Below are 15439 nucleotides of genomic sequence, written 5' to 3' on the forward strand. Positions count from 1 at the left end.
TATCCATGCACTAGCTTGGACTGCATAAAACATACTGAATAATAAAGAATTATTTTGTCTTTAGACTAGTCTCCTATATAAGTTACACATTGGATGTTAAGATGGCTCCAGCATCTTCTTTTTGCGATTTTGTAAATAAAGCTAAATTCATCTTGTATAAAAAAAGAGGCTTTATTAGAGAATGTTTCTTATGATTTATATTACACAGAACGATACAGAGCGAAAAGGAATTTAGCAAACAGGGAAACAGATCAGGTTAATGTTACCGCGCTTTCTCTGCGGTTTTAATGGCTTATTTGTGTTTCCAAGGGCCCTCCTAATTCTGGCTTCACTTTTTACGAAAGCGTAGAAATAGATTCACTACTGAGATGTAAGAATAGTCGTAAGTATATTAATAATATATTCCTAACAAAACATGACATGCATATCAGCATTATGAATCTTTGTATTGGAACGGGCATGTAATATTTTACACGGCCTACGGAAAGCCATTCCACGGTGTGTGGAAGGGTATAAGAAATTCTGTAGGCCGCATGGAGCAAAAGAGAGAAAGCAAAAATTGGGTTGACAAGTTGCAAATCCAGGGCAGTCTTGAATTAAAATGCGGCCCTTGGGAAGCCCCTTGTGCCCTTCTTCTGGGATCATGCATGTGCATAACGTCAGACATGTAGAAAGAGGGGAATGTGTCTGGCTGTCTTGCACAATGCTACGTCCCGGTGAATATTTAAATAATTACATTGCAGGGGTTGAATGAGTCCACTGCTGTGCGCTCCAAAAATAATCCCGGGCCTGGAGTTGCTGCCCGTTTTGACCCCGCTGAGCTCCTACGTAAGGACTTTTGCCCTGAAGTCTCTATGTGGGAAGTCGTATTCAGTGTGCAGACTGTAATAGCAGCATCGAAACACCAAAACATAGTTTACTAAAATCGACAACATGAACTGCTGTTTGCGATGCAATACACGGAGACATCGGACTGATTCGTCTATTCGGCTCAACAATAACATAACAAGATGCTTTCACTTCCTATACAAACCCCAGATCGTTAACCCCAAGGGTCGTAATCGGGGGAAATATAAAATCATTTAAAAAAAAAAAAAATAATAATTACTTAAAGCTGGACTTAAGGCCACATAATGAGTAAAAGCTAATTACTTTTTCTTAAACATACAGTAAGTTTCCACACTGGGGATTATGCAATAAAATAGTCCAATCATCAGGAACGACTTCTATACATAACTCTTTACGTATCATCTGTCATTCTCTGTTCTATACATTAAAGGATCATGGGTGGTCTCCTGGTCTAACACATGAACACTTCCGACACAATCTTTGCATTTTTCTCCTCTTTAAGAATATAACGGCTCTATTGCTCTTTTAAATACTAAAACGGGGAGTTTTCCCTACTCTGAGGATTAACGAGGCTGAATTATTTTATTTTCAAAGAAAATAATCTGTGGCCAGAACCGAAATAAAAACAGATTAAATACTGAGTACATTCCATGTCAGACTCTCTTTATATTAAAAATGTTTTTTTTTTTTTTTTACTTTTTAAATATACAGTACTGAGGTTTAGTCCTGATTCGGCTTATTTACAAAATGTAAACTATAACATGATCCCCATAAATACATAGGTATAAGTAACTATTTACTACGTTGAGAGTGAGGTATGATGGCCCTAATGCACAGCAAGAGATCAATCAGATGGCCGGAGTAGACCTTTTCCTGCAGCTCGGCGTTTGATGTTAAGTTTCAGTGTGCGTGGTTTTCCAGGAATTCTTTCAGTCTGGTCGGATAGTCCGTCATAACGCCGGTGGCACCGAGGTCGAAAGCTCTTTTATATTCCTCTTCATTGTTTAGTACCCATATGTACACCTGATGAGAACAGGCTGCATAAGTCACGGTGAACACGTCTGTGCAACCATACATAGGAATACAGACCGCTACGTTAGCTACATGCAACAACAGAACAGGCGTAGCTGGCAACAGTCTCATATTTGGTGAGACAGTCCTGTGAACCGGGCTCATTAAGTGACTCTTGGCTGTCCTGGCACATGTGCTTTTGATTGGAAGGGGCAGCAGATTTGCATGCACAATGCCTGAATCAAAGACAAAAATGGCTATTTTCCACGGATTTGTGGTGCACAGGGGGAGGCATTAATTAGATTAACTGGCATAACTGTTCCATTAATAGGTTTTAAGTGTTTTTTTATCTTATTCGAAATCTTGCAACTTTCTACAGACAAACATGATAAATACCTGTATGTATAGTGTAATTGGTACTAAAAATCTATTCATGCAGCCCTGCAATATGTATTCTCAACGCATATCACCATTAATAATGGAGACATAGGAGCCCTAAAAGCATGTGTATTATATATTTAATATATATTAATTTGAAGTTTTTTTTTTTGTTTTCAGCAACAAACGTTTAAGAGATTCCTCTTTAATAAGAAAGGCCGCTAAGATGTTTGCATTCTGTTAAAATAATGTTTTTATAAAAAAATTTCAGAGCATGATACAGAGGATACTGAGCATGACCTTCAGCCATAACCATTTGGGTAATTATTTATGTTGAGACATCAGTGATTGAAAATACTCTACCTGAATTCCTCTTGCTTTAAGGTGATCAAACAAACTTTTTCTCATGATTAACCTGTAACAGGAAACAATTCGTTGATGGATATCTTACTTTCAATGAATATAATAATTACCAAACACATTGGGCTGTGTTTTGCAGTAGGAATAATCTACATTAATGTGCTTTCATTCATTGTTTCAATCAAACCAGATCGATATTAGATAACGGCTAAGGTATGTTCTATATCTATGCCTTTCTATAACTGCATCTCATGAGCAGAAGACATTTGGTAGGAAATATATACATAAAGCTACATCTCTGGTAGAATCGTGGTAGAATGTATGAAGAGCGGTTTTATCAGTCATCTGGATCTAATGGAAATACACGGTATGATTCTGGTCACTGGACCATTCCATTGGTTGCTATGATGGGAGGAGGACATTTCTTCTTGGCCCCTGGATCGTTATTTTCCGTAACTCCTTATGTGATTTGTGCACTCTTCAGTGGGTTTTTAGTGAGTTGGAGCAACTTATTATAAGTTATAGAAATCAGAGCACAACATTAATCTTGCTGAATTACGCAGGACCAGCTCAGTCCTGGGTTTGGTCATTCACACTGCATGACAAAGGTGCGGTGATGACCTTTTTCATTTGTGCGATTGACTTTTTATACTAAGACTATATGTTATATAAGAACAAAATAACACACATCATCATATATTATTTTGTGGCTCTTTCACCTATAATTTAAACAAAACGTACAGCCAATCCGCTTGGAATAGATTATTTTCCTTTCCTCCAGAATAGAATCCATGGAAAGCTACACATTGCAGAGCATTGACAGCCTGATATATCTTCACCAGTCAGACCCATAATAACCGGCTCAGATTAGTACTAAAACTGGCCGGGTGCTTTGCGCGAGAGCATTTAAAATACCTTTCAACAAAAAGAGCAATGCAGGCATACTGAGACCCATGCGATGAAATGCCGAGATACTTACGCATCTGCCATCCACACCACAAACTTGTGACTTCTGCTCATTTTTGAAGGATCCTTAAGTCTGTAGAAAAAGCGTGAAATTGCAAAAGTATTTATTTCTGCTATCCGAGGTTCGTACGAGGCACTAGACCCCGGGCCTTACACATATAAGGCTATCCTTTACTACATAAGAGCAGGAAAATGTCACTGCTGCTGTCCTTCACTTCAGCCAAGGTCATGAAAGGAACAGTCTAATGTCAATAAGTGGCAGGAAAGTGTTCCCATTGAGATCAATGCCAACTGGGGAGACCACCCCACGCACAGCATTCAGCAGAGCCATTGCACAAGTAGTCATTGCACTCAGTAGTGCATCACGCCCAGGGATGGCCAAATGCATCTCCTGCAGGGCATTACGCCGGGGAGAAGAAGGGGGCAAATGGATTGGAGAGGATTCTGCAGAATCACCCACGCATTTACAAAACCGACACACAGAAACTTAAAGGGACCACTATCATATGGGTTACATTACATATGGTAACTTTACGTTGAGAGAGCCTGTCATTACTGATCAGAACTGTCAGTGCCCTTGTACATATGGGTAAGATGCCAGTAAATAATGTGCCTATATCTGTCTGCATCTTCAGGTCATGTTGGATTACTTTCTTATGAGGCTTCATCAAGCATTTAGTGCATTGCATTCGCAATATGATAAAATACAAGATAAAGAAAACATTAAAATTGGCAGTATACACAATTAATAATTACATAAATGACTACAACCTACTGGTGCAGGAGGATAAGCTTACAATGCATTATTCTTATGATCCCTTTCCATTGTCTCATTACGATTTCCTCTTTCCTTAGGTATACTTACTTTCCGTTTCCCGGTTACTCACTGCGTGGAAGTAGTAAAGAAGTCTCTGAACTACACACCTATTTAATCATTATATCTGTATCCAGTTTAAACAAATGTACCCTAACAATTCATTCTATGTTCAGGACTGGCCATGTGGTTGTGGCCTCTCCTGTCTGTGTTACTGCTGAGCTCCACCGTTGAGGATGTGCGGTCACCGGGAACAGCATGCTATGGAGGTTATGCCGGCTCAGCATGGTCCTTCATAGTGTAAATGGACCATCTCTCTTGTAATCGGCCCAATGAGCCTGATTGCCCAATAGGACCATTTACCACTGGATCGTGGACCTGCAGCTGTAGGTCTAGGCCTAGCTGACTTAGGCCAGAACATACCAGTTGGTACTAGTTACCAATGATATACGCCGGGACCTACATGCTTGCTCAGATACTGTAACAAAGTGGAGGACATTGTATTTTATTGCTTACTTCATTATAATAGAGGGCATTGGAATCTCCAGGAACTGCTCTCGTATGGGGACAAAGGGCAGGAGTCCGGTGTAAAATAATCCCACCAGGAGTAATACTCGTTGAAAGCAGAAGAGGAGGGGGATGTCACAGTTCTGGAAAAACAAGCATGGATCATAAATATCATAGAAAGCTGTAACATTAAAAAAAAAACACAATCACATGAATGAACCTTCCCCTCCTTGATGATACCGTATGAGATGGCGTAAAAAGTCAAGTCAAAGTGAAAAAACGGGAAGTATTCAAGTTGTGGCTGACTTAAACCATGGCGATATAGAAGTCGGAGGAAACAATGTATTTGCAAGCCTCTAGCATCCAGAGGGTTAATGGCATAAAGACAAATAACTAAAAGCAGCAACATGTGACAGCTTAATGTAGGGCTGCCGCTTTCCCAAGTCCTACGCTTCACGGTTCAGTACAATAAGTAAACCTACATTACAGTGTTTACATATTAAAATAATGTATATGCATTAGAGACCCAACTCATATTTATACCACGGGGGCAGTCATCTTAACTGCCTGTTCTCACAACAAATAGCACTTATTGCTCTTGTTTGTTGAGTTATTTCTCCCCTTATTGGTTCTGGCAGCCTTGTACATTAGGTGTGTGAGGGAGAAGGATTTTTAGAAGAGAAAACATGCTAATTTCGACACCTTTTGCCAAAGATCTCTAATTCCCTGAGCTAAAATACCGCTTTACTTATAAACTGATATTTTGTTTTTTGCCACACTTACCTCTTTGTGACATTTCTGCACAATCTCGTAGTCTGCATTGCCCCACACGGTCAGGTGCTCTCTGTTGTACTTTTTCACCAGCTCTGACACCTGCGGCATAAGACGTATCATTGTAATGGTTTCTTTCCAATGTGGCCTAAATATTAGTATCTAAAAAGTAGCCCTATAGAATTATGTGCATAAAAAAACGTAATCTACACTCATGGAATTGTTTAGGAACTTTACACTTGACCACAGCGGTGAGACAATCAGAATAGATAGATCGCTTTATCATCTCCAGAACTCCACCGCCATAAGCACCCTCGTATCGTCCACTCAGCAGGCAGAGGATACTCGCGGGTAGCCGGGAGCTCAAATCGCAGATTGTTCTAATCTTTCCCTAAAAGAAAGGATTTCATTCCATGCTGACCCTCCCGCTACCTAAAACAAAGAGAAAGTGTGCCCGCCGCGCTTCACCGCTATAAACACCGGCTTGGTCATGAACGAGCGACAATTAAATGAGGCCCGGTTCTTCACACCATGGCACTGCCCATCTCACCAGTTAATACCGGCAGGAGACAGCCACAATGGACCACTTTCTCAAGGAGCAACAACACATAGGACATTGTTTAGATTCCTTTCGGATATCAATATTATAATTTGCCCGTCTTCACGCGTTTCCAAAGAGTGGTAAGTCTTCGTCAGTTGATTAAGCCTAATGTCAAAAGTCTAGAGTTTTCCAGCTGTGGGCTTGAGAATTCACTATTTCTTTAAGACTAGCCACACACTGTGAATCATCTGGCAAGCAGTTCCCTTGATGAGCCCTTAACACTGCATACACTGCACGGCCGCTGCAGCGATAAAAGAGAAATGCGGTGAGCAGACACACCGAGCAGAACACTCAACAAGACAAATATTTACAATGAGTATAAATACACACATTCCTATCAGCTGAGAAAATATTGGTTTATTTCTAAACCAGCCTCATACTAGGCTCTCTGATTTACCCATTCCCCGCCATTGCGTTGCTTATTACATTATTAAAACAATACCACTCACTAGTCTTCTCCACTCCCCACTTACTCGCTAATGTGCAGATAATTCTTGCCGTTTTGTCTCAATCTTTAGCAGTCTAGGTCTAAACTGTAGATATACTGTACATTTTGGTTCATAAAGGATGTTCCTGGGTGTAATTCTCATAGTAAAGTCTCGGTTGCAAACGAGCTGTACTACTAGATGATTTCAGCTGCTCCAGAAAAAGAAGAGAACTCAAGGTCCAGCCAGCTGAGAAGTGGGATAGAAGCCGTAACGCTTCAGGAACCGACAAGCCTAAAAGAGTCCGGTAACAACTCCTACCGTCACAGTGCTCCCAATGGGAAACTCGATGTGCTGGGAGGTATTCTATGTATATGGGGGTACTTTTTATTATGACCAGGACCCAATCACCTATGCTGGCACATGGATGTTGTTTGGGTACTTGTAGAAAAAAAAAGGTTGATAAGTTGTGCTGCCTGCAATAAATTAGCTCTGTTATGAGTTAAAGGCACTTGTACAACGGCCTCATCTATGAGACACAACATGGCCTCCAAAACGTAAAACCAGGCAACAGACCAAAAGGAAGGTGCCCTAACTTAAATATTGTTTGAGGGAAGTTTGAGTCCTACCACTCCAGAGGTGGTGTAACAGGGTGTAGTAGGGTTACAGCACACAGTGAGTATTGGGAGTAAAGTAAGGTATGAGTATTTGTGGAGATGTGCGTTCATTTGTTAGTTACCCCTTTCAGAGAAAGCTGGCCCTTGTGTATGGACAGTAAGCCAATATTCCATAAAATATGAATTATTTCTGCTAGCTACTGGTATGCAGGGCCGGCCTTAGGGGCGTGCGACCTGTGCGGCGTGCGACCTGTGCGGCCGCAAAGGGCGTGCGACCTGTGCGGCCGCAAAGGGCGCCATGGCAACAGGGGCGCCTGCCCGGGGCTTAAATTAAAGCATTGGGGTTTTTTTTCACTTTATTTAACATCCTCCATATTAAATAAAACATTTTTAACTTTATTTTACATGGAGGATGTTAAATAAAGTTAAAACAAACAAAAAAAATTATGTTTCAATTTAAGTCCCGGGTAGGGGCACCGAGTGGTCGCTCGTGAAGTTTTCAGGGACCGCTCGGCGCCCCTCACTCTCCGTGACTCCGTCGCGGTGCCGGCGTTTCATGCTGAGCACCGGTGCTCAGCTGTGAAACGCACACCGCGGCAGATCGGGAAGATGGACGCCTCCCGCTCCCACCGCAGGACTCCGGCAACGAGGTAAGTAAGGATAGGGAGAAAAGGGAAGAGGACGGGGGGAAGTGAGAAGGGGCAGAGGAAGGGGGGCAGTGAGAAGGGGCAGAGGACGGGGGGCAGTGAGAAGGGGCAGACTGGGGGAGGCAGTGAGAAGGGGCAGAGGACGGGGGCAGTGAAAAGGGGCAGGGGGGGGCAGTGAGAAGGGGCAGAGTGGAGGAGGCAGTGAGAAGGGGCAGAGTGGGGGGGCGCCAGAGGAGTAGTCCGCACAGGGCGCCAGAACACATAAGGCCGGCTCTGCTGGTATGGCGCTCTCTCCAAGATGGTATCAATGTGGAATAAGGAATGGAAGAGCCGGAATACCTTTTTAACAAGAATGCCGTTATTCACTTTGATGTCAATGTTGATCGGTGTCTCTGGAAAAGCTTCAAACACCTCTCGCAGCAAAGGGATGCGCTTGTCTTCTCCTGCTTCACAGCAGCAATCTGGAACAAAGTTCATCTGTCACTAACAGGTTAACCCAATTTCCAACAAATGGAACCTTTTAAATCACAGTGGGGCAAGCAATTTCAGAGCATTTTTTACAGCTCTGGGACTCTGAACGTTAAAAGGCAAATCTGTCCACTGAATATGATGTCCGAGTCTATGACCCATACTGTCATCTGTAGATGCCAAGCACAAGCAGGATTCACATATGGAGTGCGGCATGATAGAGTAGATGATTGAATGGTTGATAACCACAGCAATAGACTAGGGTTAGTTAGTAACACGCTGTTATTCACCCGTATAAGGACATATGAATAATTTTGGGAAACTTGGTAACTTTTAGCTGCAAATGGGCTACAAGGAGTTAGATATAAAGAAAAAAGCCAAAGAAATGTTAATGTATTGATAATGTTTAAGGAGTGTCCAAGAGGTTCATTAACTGAAGACTTTGAGTGGGGACTTTCCAAGTCCAGTCTCCAAAGGCTAATGTAAAAGTTTAGGGAAATACTAAACATAACCCTACATCGTGCAAACAAGTAAAAATCTAGCATGCATACTGTGTAAACAAACAAGCATTTAAAAAGAAAAAATGGAGGGGGAAGAATGCAAACTGGAAAATGACCAGCTGCCGCGTTGATCCAAACCGTATGATCATTGAGGGACTTCAGTGTGTCGGGTAACTTTACGGTGAGCGGTGGAATCATAGATTGTGTTTAACATCTACAGGGCATCAGCTTTTAGCACGGAGAGGCCTATGGCATCTCCTCTACTGTGAGTGCTCAGAAAAGTTAAATGCTCAAAGAGTCAATGAAAATTCACAGACAATCAATGACTGCTCCAGCTAAATGGCTCACACGGCATTTTGTTCCAGGCTTGTTTTTTATACCTCTGGGCCAACATTCAATACCAGAACAAGCTTTTAAATGTTGTTTCTCATCTGAGCATCTCTGAAAACAGTGTTCTGTCAGAAACCGTAATGAAGACGGTCACTTCTTGCTTGCTGTGCATTATTAATGTGGCAATCCCTGGAACTAATGATAAGCCCCTGATGGAGATGGCGTTGAGTGCGCATCATCCCATCTGACAAGCTGGAATGCTTTGTTTGTTTTGTTGCATGTCTTGTATACCTTTGTGCAGCTTAAACAAATGTTTAACTTTTAATAAAATGTTTAATGATAAGTATACTGATCCAGGCTCAGGTTGTAGTGCATTGTTCCCTCCCTGACAGCCCTCACATGTTCTTTCCAATCTCTGACAAATGAATGTTTGCTTGGCCCGGGCGTGACTGTTCCGACTCATTGCTCTCCTCGCTGTGCCATCTGCTAATGATCATTTGGCACATAAAGCCACAAGTGCCTCATCTATCTCAGACACACCAGCCCTTAAAGAGCAAAGGCGATCTTGGTTGAACATTTTGCAACTTTAAACATTTTCTACAATTTTAAGTTAATATTTTAATTTTAAACCAAGTTTAAAATAGGCCAACCCCTATTCAAAAAAACATAGGTCAAGCTCCATGACTGTGTATACAGCCTAGAACCGATTAAAGCTGGGGGTGGTGGCACAGCAGATGGCCGTTCAGAACAAATGAACCGAAAGACTCATAGAAAATAGTTTATGATGTTTACCCTTTTCAAAGGTGACATCCAGTTGGCACAGGTACGTAGGGAGATCCTGTAAAGATAAACATGTATTCAGTAAATTCATCAATACGATTGTTTCTCTATATGAATATAACAAAGATGTTCATTTCTGACACTTGCTGGACGACTCATAGTTCTATAGAAATCCAGCTTTTTCAGCCTAGAGAAAAGAAACACTAAACGAGATCATGAAGATCAAAATAAAGACCAAATAAATCTGGAACAGTTGCTTGGTACTTTCTACCAGTGGCCAGCATATACATTGTGTTTACTGGCAAACAAAATTCTTAAATCGGTGGTTAAATCCACACAGGAGACAAACGCCTCACGTTGGAATCTATTACAATGCAATTTCATGTTGTATAACAGGCTGTGTTTGATCTGCATGGGAGAATTACACGGAGCCCCACCAACCAATAACGCATTTGAAGGCACTTTAAAAGAAGCTGCATGTCCACAGCTACCAGGGAACATCCTCTCCACCGTCTCAAAAACAAGATAAGCCACCTTGTACGATATTTTTTGATAAAATCATTTTTTCTCACATCTCTTTTAAACGTATCCCCGCTGACTGGCTGCCCACTTTTAGCTTATAGTTCTTTAGAACGTATCCTATTTCTAAGTAAGGAAGTAAAATGATCAAATCGATGTTTTATTACTTAATTTTTTAAATCTGCAACATGGTTTGTTTAAACAATGTTAACAAAGAATTCAGATGTTTCCATGCCCTATTGATTGAAATCAGTGTTTGTTAATATATTAAAACCCTACTTACTCTGTGGAGGACAGAATGTTACGCAAGTCACAGAAAGCATTCTCTCTCTTTATTGTTTAATAGTCCCAAAAACAGCAATATAGAGACCACAGGCTACACTTGTAAAGATCTGAATTATTTAGCCATATAGCGATGTACGTGAGGCTTACGCTAAGAGAATTAACGAATAGTGGCCTTTACCCTAGTTTCCTCCTCTTGGGAGGTAATGCGTCTTTAGATAAATGCTCATGCCCTCACTTAGCTCTCAAACTGTGGAATGTTAATCAGCTAAACATACTGCAATGTTTCCTGGACTTAATATATATCCAGCAGGAAACAATTTTAATACAGTAAATAGCCTGCCTGAGCCCCGTAAAGCAGTGCAACTCTATGGATGGTGGTTCTGGTGCCACCAAGCACCTCGTGTGATGTCCCACTTGTTGCCAAGTGTAGAGAAATAATGGACGTTCCATAGACTGTTTGAAATATGCTCAGCCAGTTCAATCAGTTTAACAAATGCCTTAACCTAAATCCAACGGTATTTGGTACAAAGCAGCAGACATAACACCATGGAGCGCAGGGGTACAATATCAGTAATCTCATTGTTTGTAAAATTCAGGGCAAGCTTGTGTCCACGCTCAGTAACCTTGGAGCCAAATGCGTTTTCTTCTTGTATTTGTTTTTAAAATTTAGAAAAAAATATATACCCCCCTCGGTTTAATCGATTTAGCTTGTCATTTTTAAATATATCCTTAAAATGAAATCAAGTTACTTACAGAGTAGTTAAGGTCTGAAATGTTGACGTTGACGCCAGTCGACCTTTTCAAGTTTCCATCGTGTGACACCACAACGTGCTCATCTTTTGTCAGGTGGCAATCGAGCTCCAACATGTCAGTCCCAAGGCTGACCGCACTATGAAACATGAGGGGAAGCAAAATAAGTGGGGGGAAAAAATCAGCTAAAACCATAGGAACCAACAAAAAAAAATCAGCTAAAACCATAGGAACCAATTTCACATAATTAACCTCATCGCTGTACAGAAGGGCAGCAAAGCCCTACAAAATACAACTCGAACATGCATTTGATTTCAAAAATGCTAATTATATTTTGGTTCTCATTGATTATTTCTTAAGTATTTGTCTTGTGTGAAAGGGACGTGTATGAAAACGAAGTGGTTTGTGACCAAATGAGAAATTGCTAAAGTTTCAGTGTCATCAAAGAGTGATGAAGGTGCTTTCCATGCTGGTCTAACCTTTGAATTTATACCTTGAGGTTGAATAAATGTACTTTGTACTTTTTCTGAGCTATTTACTCAATACGATCTGTGATAAAGGTAGGAAATCTGGGAATTTGAGGCCAGTTCTTTTGTGAGCCACAGTTTCTGGATACCAGAGACTTTGATAGTAATCATAAACTATTCATTCACCGTTCTCATTGGCAGCAATGCTGGCCTTTTAATTTTGTGAGAATGATACCAACTGGGCAGTGAATTTGCCAACTATTTTGTGCTTTTCTTACCAATGTTTGTTTAGACTGTATAATCTATGTCCTATGGCAAAAACATGTATTTTCTTTGAGCATTGCCAGGGTTATAACTTCCATGGGGCAAGAAGGGCAGCTGCCCCCGATGCTGCAAGGTGAGTGCCATGCTTAAGCAGCCTGGATGCCATGCCCATGCCTGGGATCTTTATGGCTCTGGCTATCAGCAAGCCCTTGCAGCTTGAAGGTAGGAGATCCCGCTGACATTGCGGGTGGCCCCACTAACGTCAGTGGGCGTCCTGCTGACCTCGCAGGACACACGCGCTTTTTGACGGGGAAGTCACCTGGACTTTCCCGGTGATGACCCAGAGAAACAGCGCTTCACCCGGAGTCTCCAAGTGAAACCTAGTGAGTTCCCAGGTATGGCCGTAGTACAATAGCAACTGGTTGCTTAAGACAAGCCATTCTAATGTTTAGCACAAGGCAGCGTGGTAATGAGTCAGGGTGCTTGCCTAGTAGATTGGGTTAGAATACATACAAACCGATAACATGCAGCTGTATAAAAGTATATTATCTAAGCACTAGAACAATTACTCCTATTTTATATTTGCAAAGTAACCTCTCTGCTTACAGAAGCTACACATATTATTTGTTTAAACACTCATTTTTGGTCACTTGACTAGACAGATATTGTACATGACTTCAAAACAACACTGTCATCATGACTCGACTGAATGCAATACATATGCCCCGATTTTAAGGTCGATTTTGTTTTAACGGCATGCATCACATTATACATTACAGATCTACTTAATTGGGACAAAATGTTACGTTGACCCAAGACTGATTTCTGATGGCACTTTACACCCCATCTATATTATGCAGCAGGGGTGAAACATCATAGTATGCATCTTCCATTTGAGTTGAGGCCACTGGCAAATGGTAGTCTCTACTCAACTCGATAAAAGGCTGGATTTTCCAACTACTTTTTGAGTATTTTTTTGCATCACATGGTCTCTTCTGCTAATGGATAACATTACAGAGCCGCTGCTGAGGGGCAAAAGGGGCAGCTGCTATAGGCATCTACGGTAAGCTTGGACCCGGGAGAGCTGCTCCATGTTAAAGATGGCCTTGGCTCTTTTGCTAGTATTAATCTCAAGGACTCTTTCTTTGGATTCAGGATGTTCCTTGATAAAGTTTCCCATGTTTGCAGATATTTTTACCGTTTTCAAGGATACATTTGTTATTTGGAATTTGTGCTCATTCTTGCCAATTTTCAAGGTTACCATTATTATGACTATTGGAACTAATACAAGTCTTGTTTACACAGTACTAGAGAAGTAATTTTATGGAGCCTTAAACTCAACTTACCAGTTCACCATGCGAGGGGTGACCATCGTGACCCGTGAACTATGTATAGATATATCAAATTCGGTATTTATATCTTCCTTTAGTAAAGATATCATACAAAACAAATTTCAGACATCCAACCATATGTCTGACAGCGATTTTTGGGTTAAAAAAAAAGTTTTTTTTATTGACTTTTTGTTACCTTCACAGTATATAGCTGTTTCTTTTAATTAGGTTGCTTTTACATATTCTACTAAATTCCCCTAGTATATGACCAGGTATATTATTCTAATTTTTCTTAGATGTCCGTAAATAAATCCTTAATCAGTTCAGATTTTCCCCAATTTAGAGTTCTCACGTATTATTTGATTCTAGCCTGTAGTCATTTGACAGAAGGCTTTATTGGGTAAATTGCTTTGTTGTCATAGCAGCAGAAAAACACAACTTGTGGTTTTACCTACTACTGAAGGGGACTCTGTAAGTCAATTAGGCCATAGCTGCTAACAGTCTCGAAATCCATAATTCTCAGCATGCCTTTCGATTGAATGGACATAGACCCCGGCAGTATGACATTTGTTGCCTATAGCTGTCAAGCACACCTGGCAATGGCTAAAGCAGAAAGCGGTCACTGAGTCTTACAATCCCGATTGCGAAAGAAGAGATAATGGTTGCAAAACCTTTAACATGTTTTTACACTTAGATAAAGCGAATCCCTTTCATTAGATTATATCTACATTGCATTTTGCTATTGCCTTGGCTATATCAAAATCTGAGTAAAAGCACTGAGCACCAAGGGATTTTTACATAATATTTTAACCTACGGGTACTTCAGCTACATTATGAAGATTAATTGGAGAATTGAGATTGAGTTTAGAAGTAATTAAATCTAAGCCACTGGGAATCTGCAGGTCATCAGCGTACTTTGATCCTTCATCAGACTGTTTGAATGTTTCTAGAGAATACAAGGTATTGAGGGTTTGGGTAACTTGCTTTCCTCTCAATGTTGATGGGTGAATGTTCCCATCAGTGTCCATGAGGCCAGCAGCCCAGCACGGATTTGCCCTCAGACCCGATGATGTACTCTCCACAAGCCAAATAATTAAGCAGTATAATGAAGAACTAATACAGAGCCAACCATAACATATAATCTAAAAAGAAATGATAAAAGCTCCTCTAAATATTATATATGGAGGGTACAATTACTGAAGAAATGGAAGTTCTTTCGTACGGTAGGTCTGATTGATGAAACTTTCTATCTACTAAAAAATCCACAGGTTTTATAATTACAAGGTTTATTCATATTTCCCAATAACTACTAAAAGATCCCGTAGGAGCTAACCACAACTCCCACAAAGATGAACTTTATCTCTGTACAACTCGCATGCATATTTAAATTACCTTACTATATTAACCACTTCTGCTGGGAGGCTATTCCACTAATCTACCACTCTCTCGGTGAGGTTAAACGTCTCTACATTAAGGCGCTGATCCTCTAATTTCAGGCAAAGACCTCTTGTTCTAATATTTCTACTCTGAGGACAATAATGTCATATCCATTTGTGGATCAGATTAGTATAGGTTTCAGTTGACAGCTTTATACATCACTGAACCAACAAGTCAAATGATTCTTAATATTCACCCCGCAAATTGATATTCAAAAGGTAGTATACTCACTGTTGGAAAGCGGTCATTGTGTTTTCCAAGTTTTCACCTGCACCTTAAAAAAAATAGAAATAGAAATTATTTTCCATAGAATTTGCTTTACATACTGATGGGAATCAAGTTTATTAAATGGAGATAAATAT

General features: G+C 40.7%; 1 protein-coding gene across 1 annotated transcript in view; it reads right to left on the reverse strand.

Annotated features, from left to right (window-relative positions):
* Window positions 1-1264: 1264 nt before the first annotated feature.
* The window catches only part of GDPD1 (glycerophosphodiester phosphodiesterase domain containing 1), a 24186-nt gene continuing 10011 nt past the window's right edge, over window positions 1265-15439 (reverse strand). The window contains exons 2-10 of the mRNA XM_053457265.1: window positions 15309-15351; window positions 11582-11717; window positions 10037-10082; window positions 8286-8407; window positions 5669-5758; window positions 4895-5028; window positions 3578-3637; window positions 2602-2653; window positions 1265-1872 (exon numbers count right to left, since the gene is read on the reverse strand). Coding sequence (XP_053313240.1) covers window positions 1750-1872; window positions 2602-2653; window positions 3578-3637; window positions 4895-5028; window positions 5669-5758; window positions 8286-8407; window positions 10037-10082; window positions 11582-11717; window positions 15309-15351 — 806 coding nt within the window. The 3' untranslated portion in view covers window positions 1265-1749. The remainder of the gene's footprint in view (window positions 1873-2601; window positions 2654-3577; window positions 3638-4894; window positions 5029-5668; window positions 5759-8285; window positions 8408-10036; window positions 10083-11581; window positions 11718-15308; window positions 15352-15439) is intronic.

This window comes from Spea bombifrons, chromosome 2 (genome assembly GCF_027358695.1).
Source record: "Spea bombifrons isolate aSpeBom1 chromosome 2, aSpeBom1.2.pri, whole genome shotgun sequence".
NCBI classification, from domain to species: Eukaryota; Metazoa; Chordata; class Amphibia; order Anura; family Pelobatidae; genus Spea; species Spea bombifrons.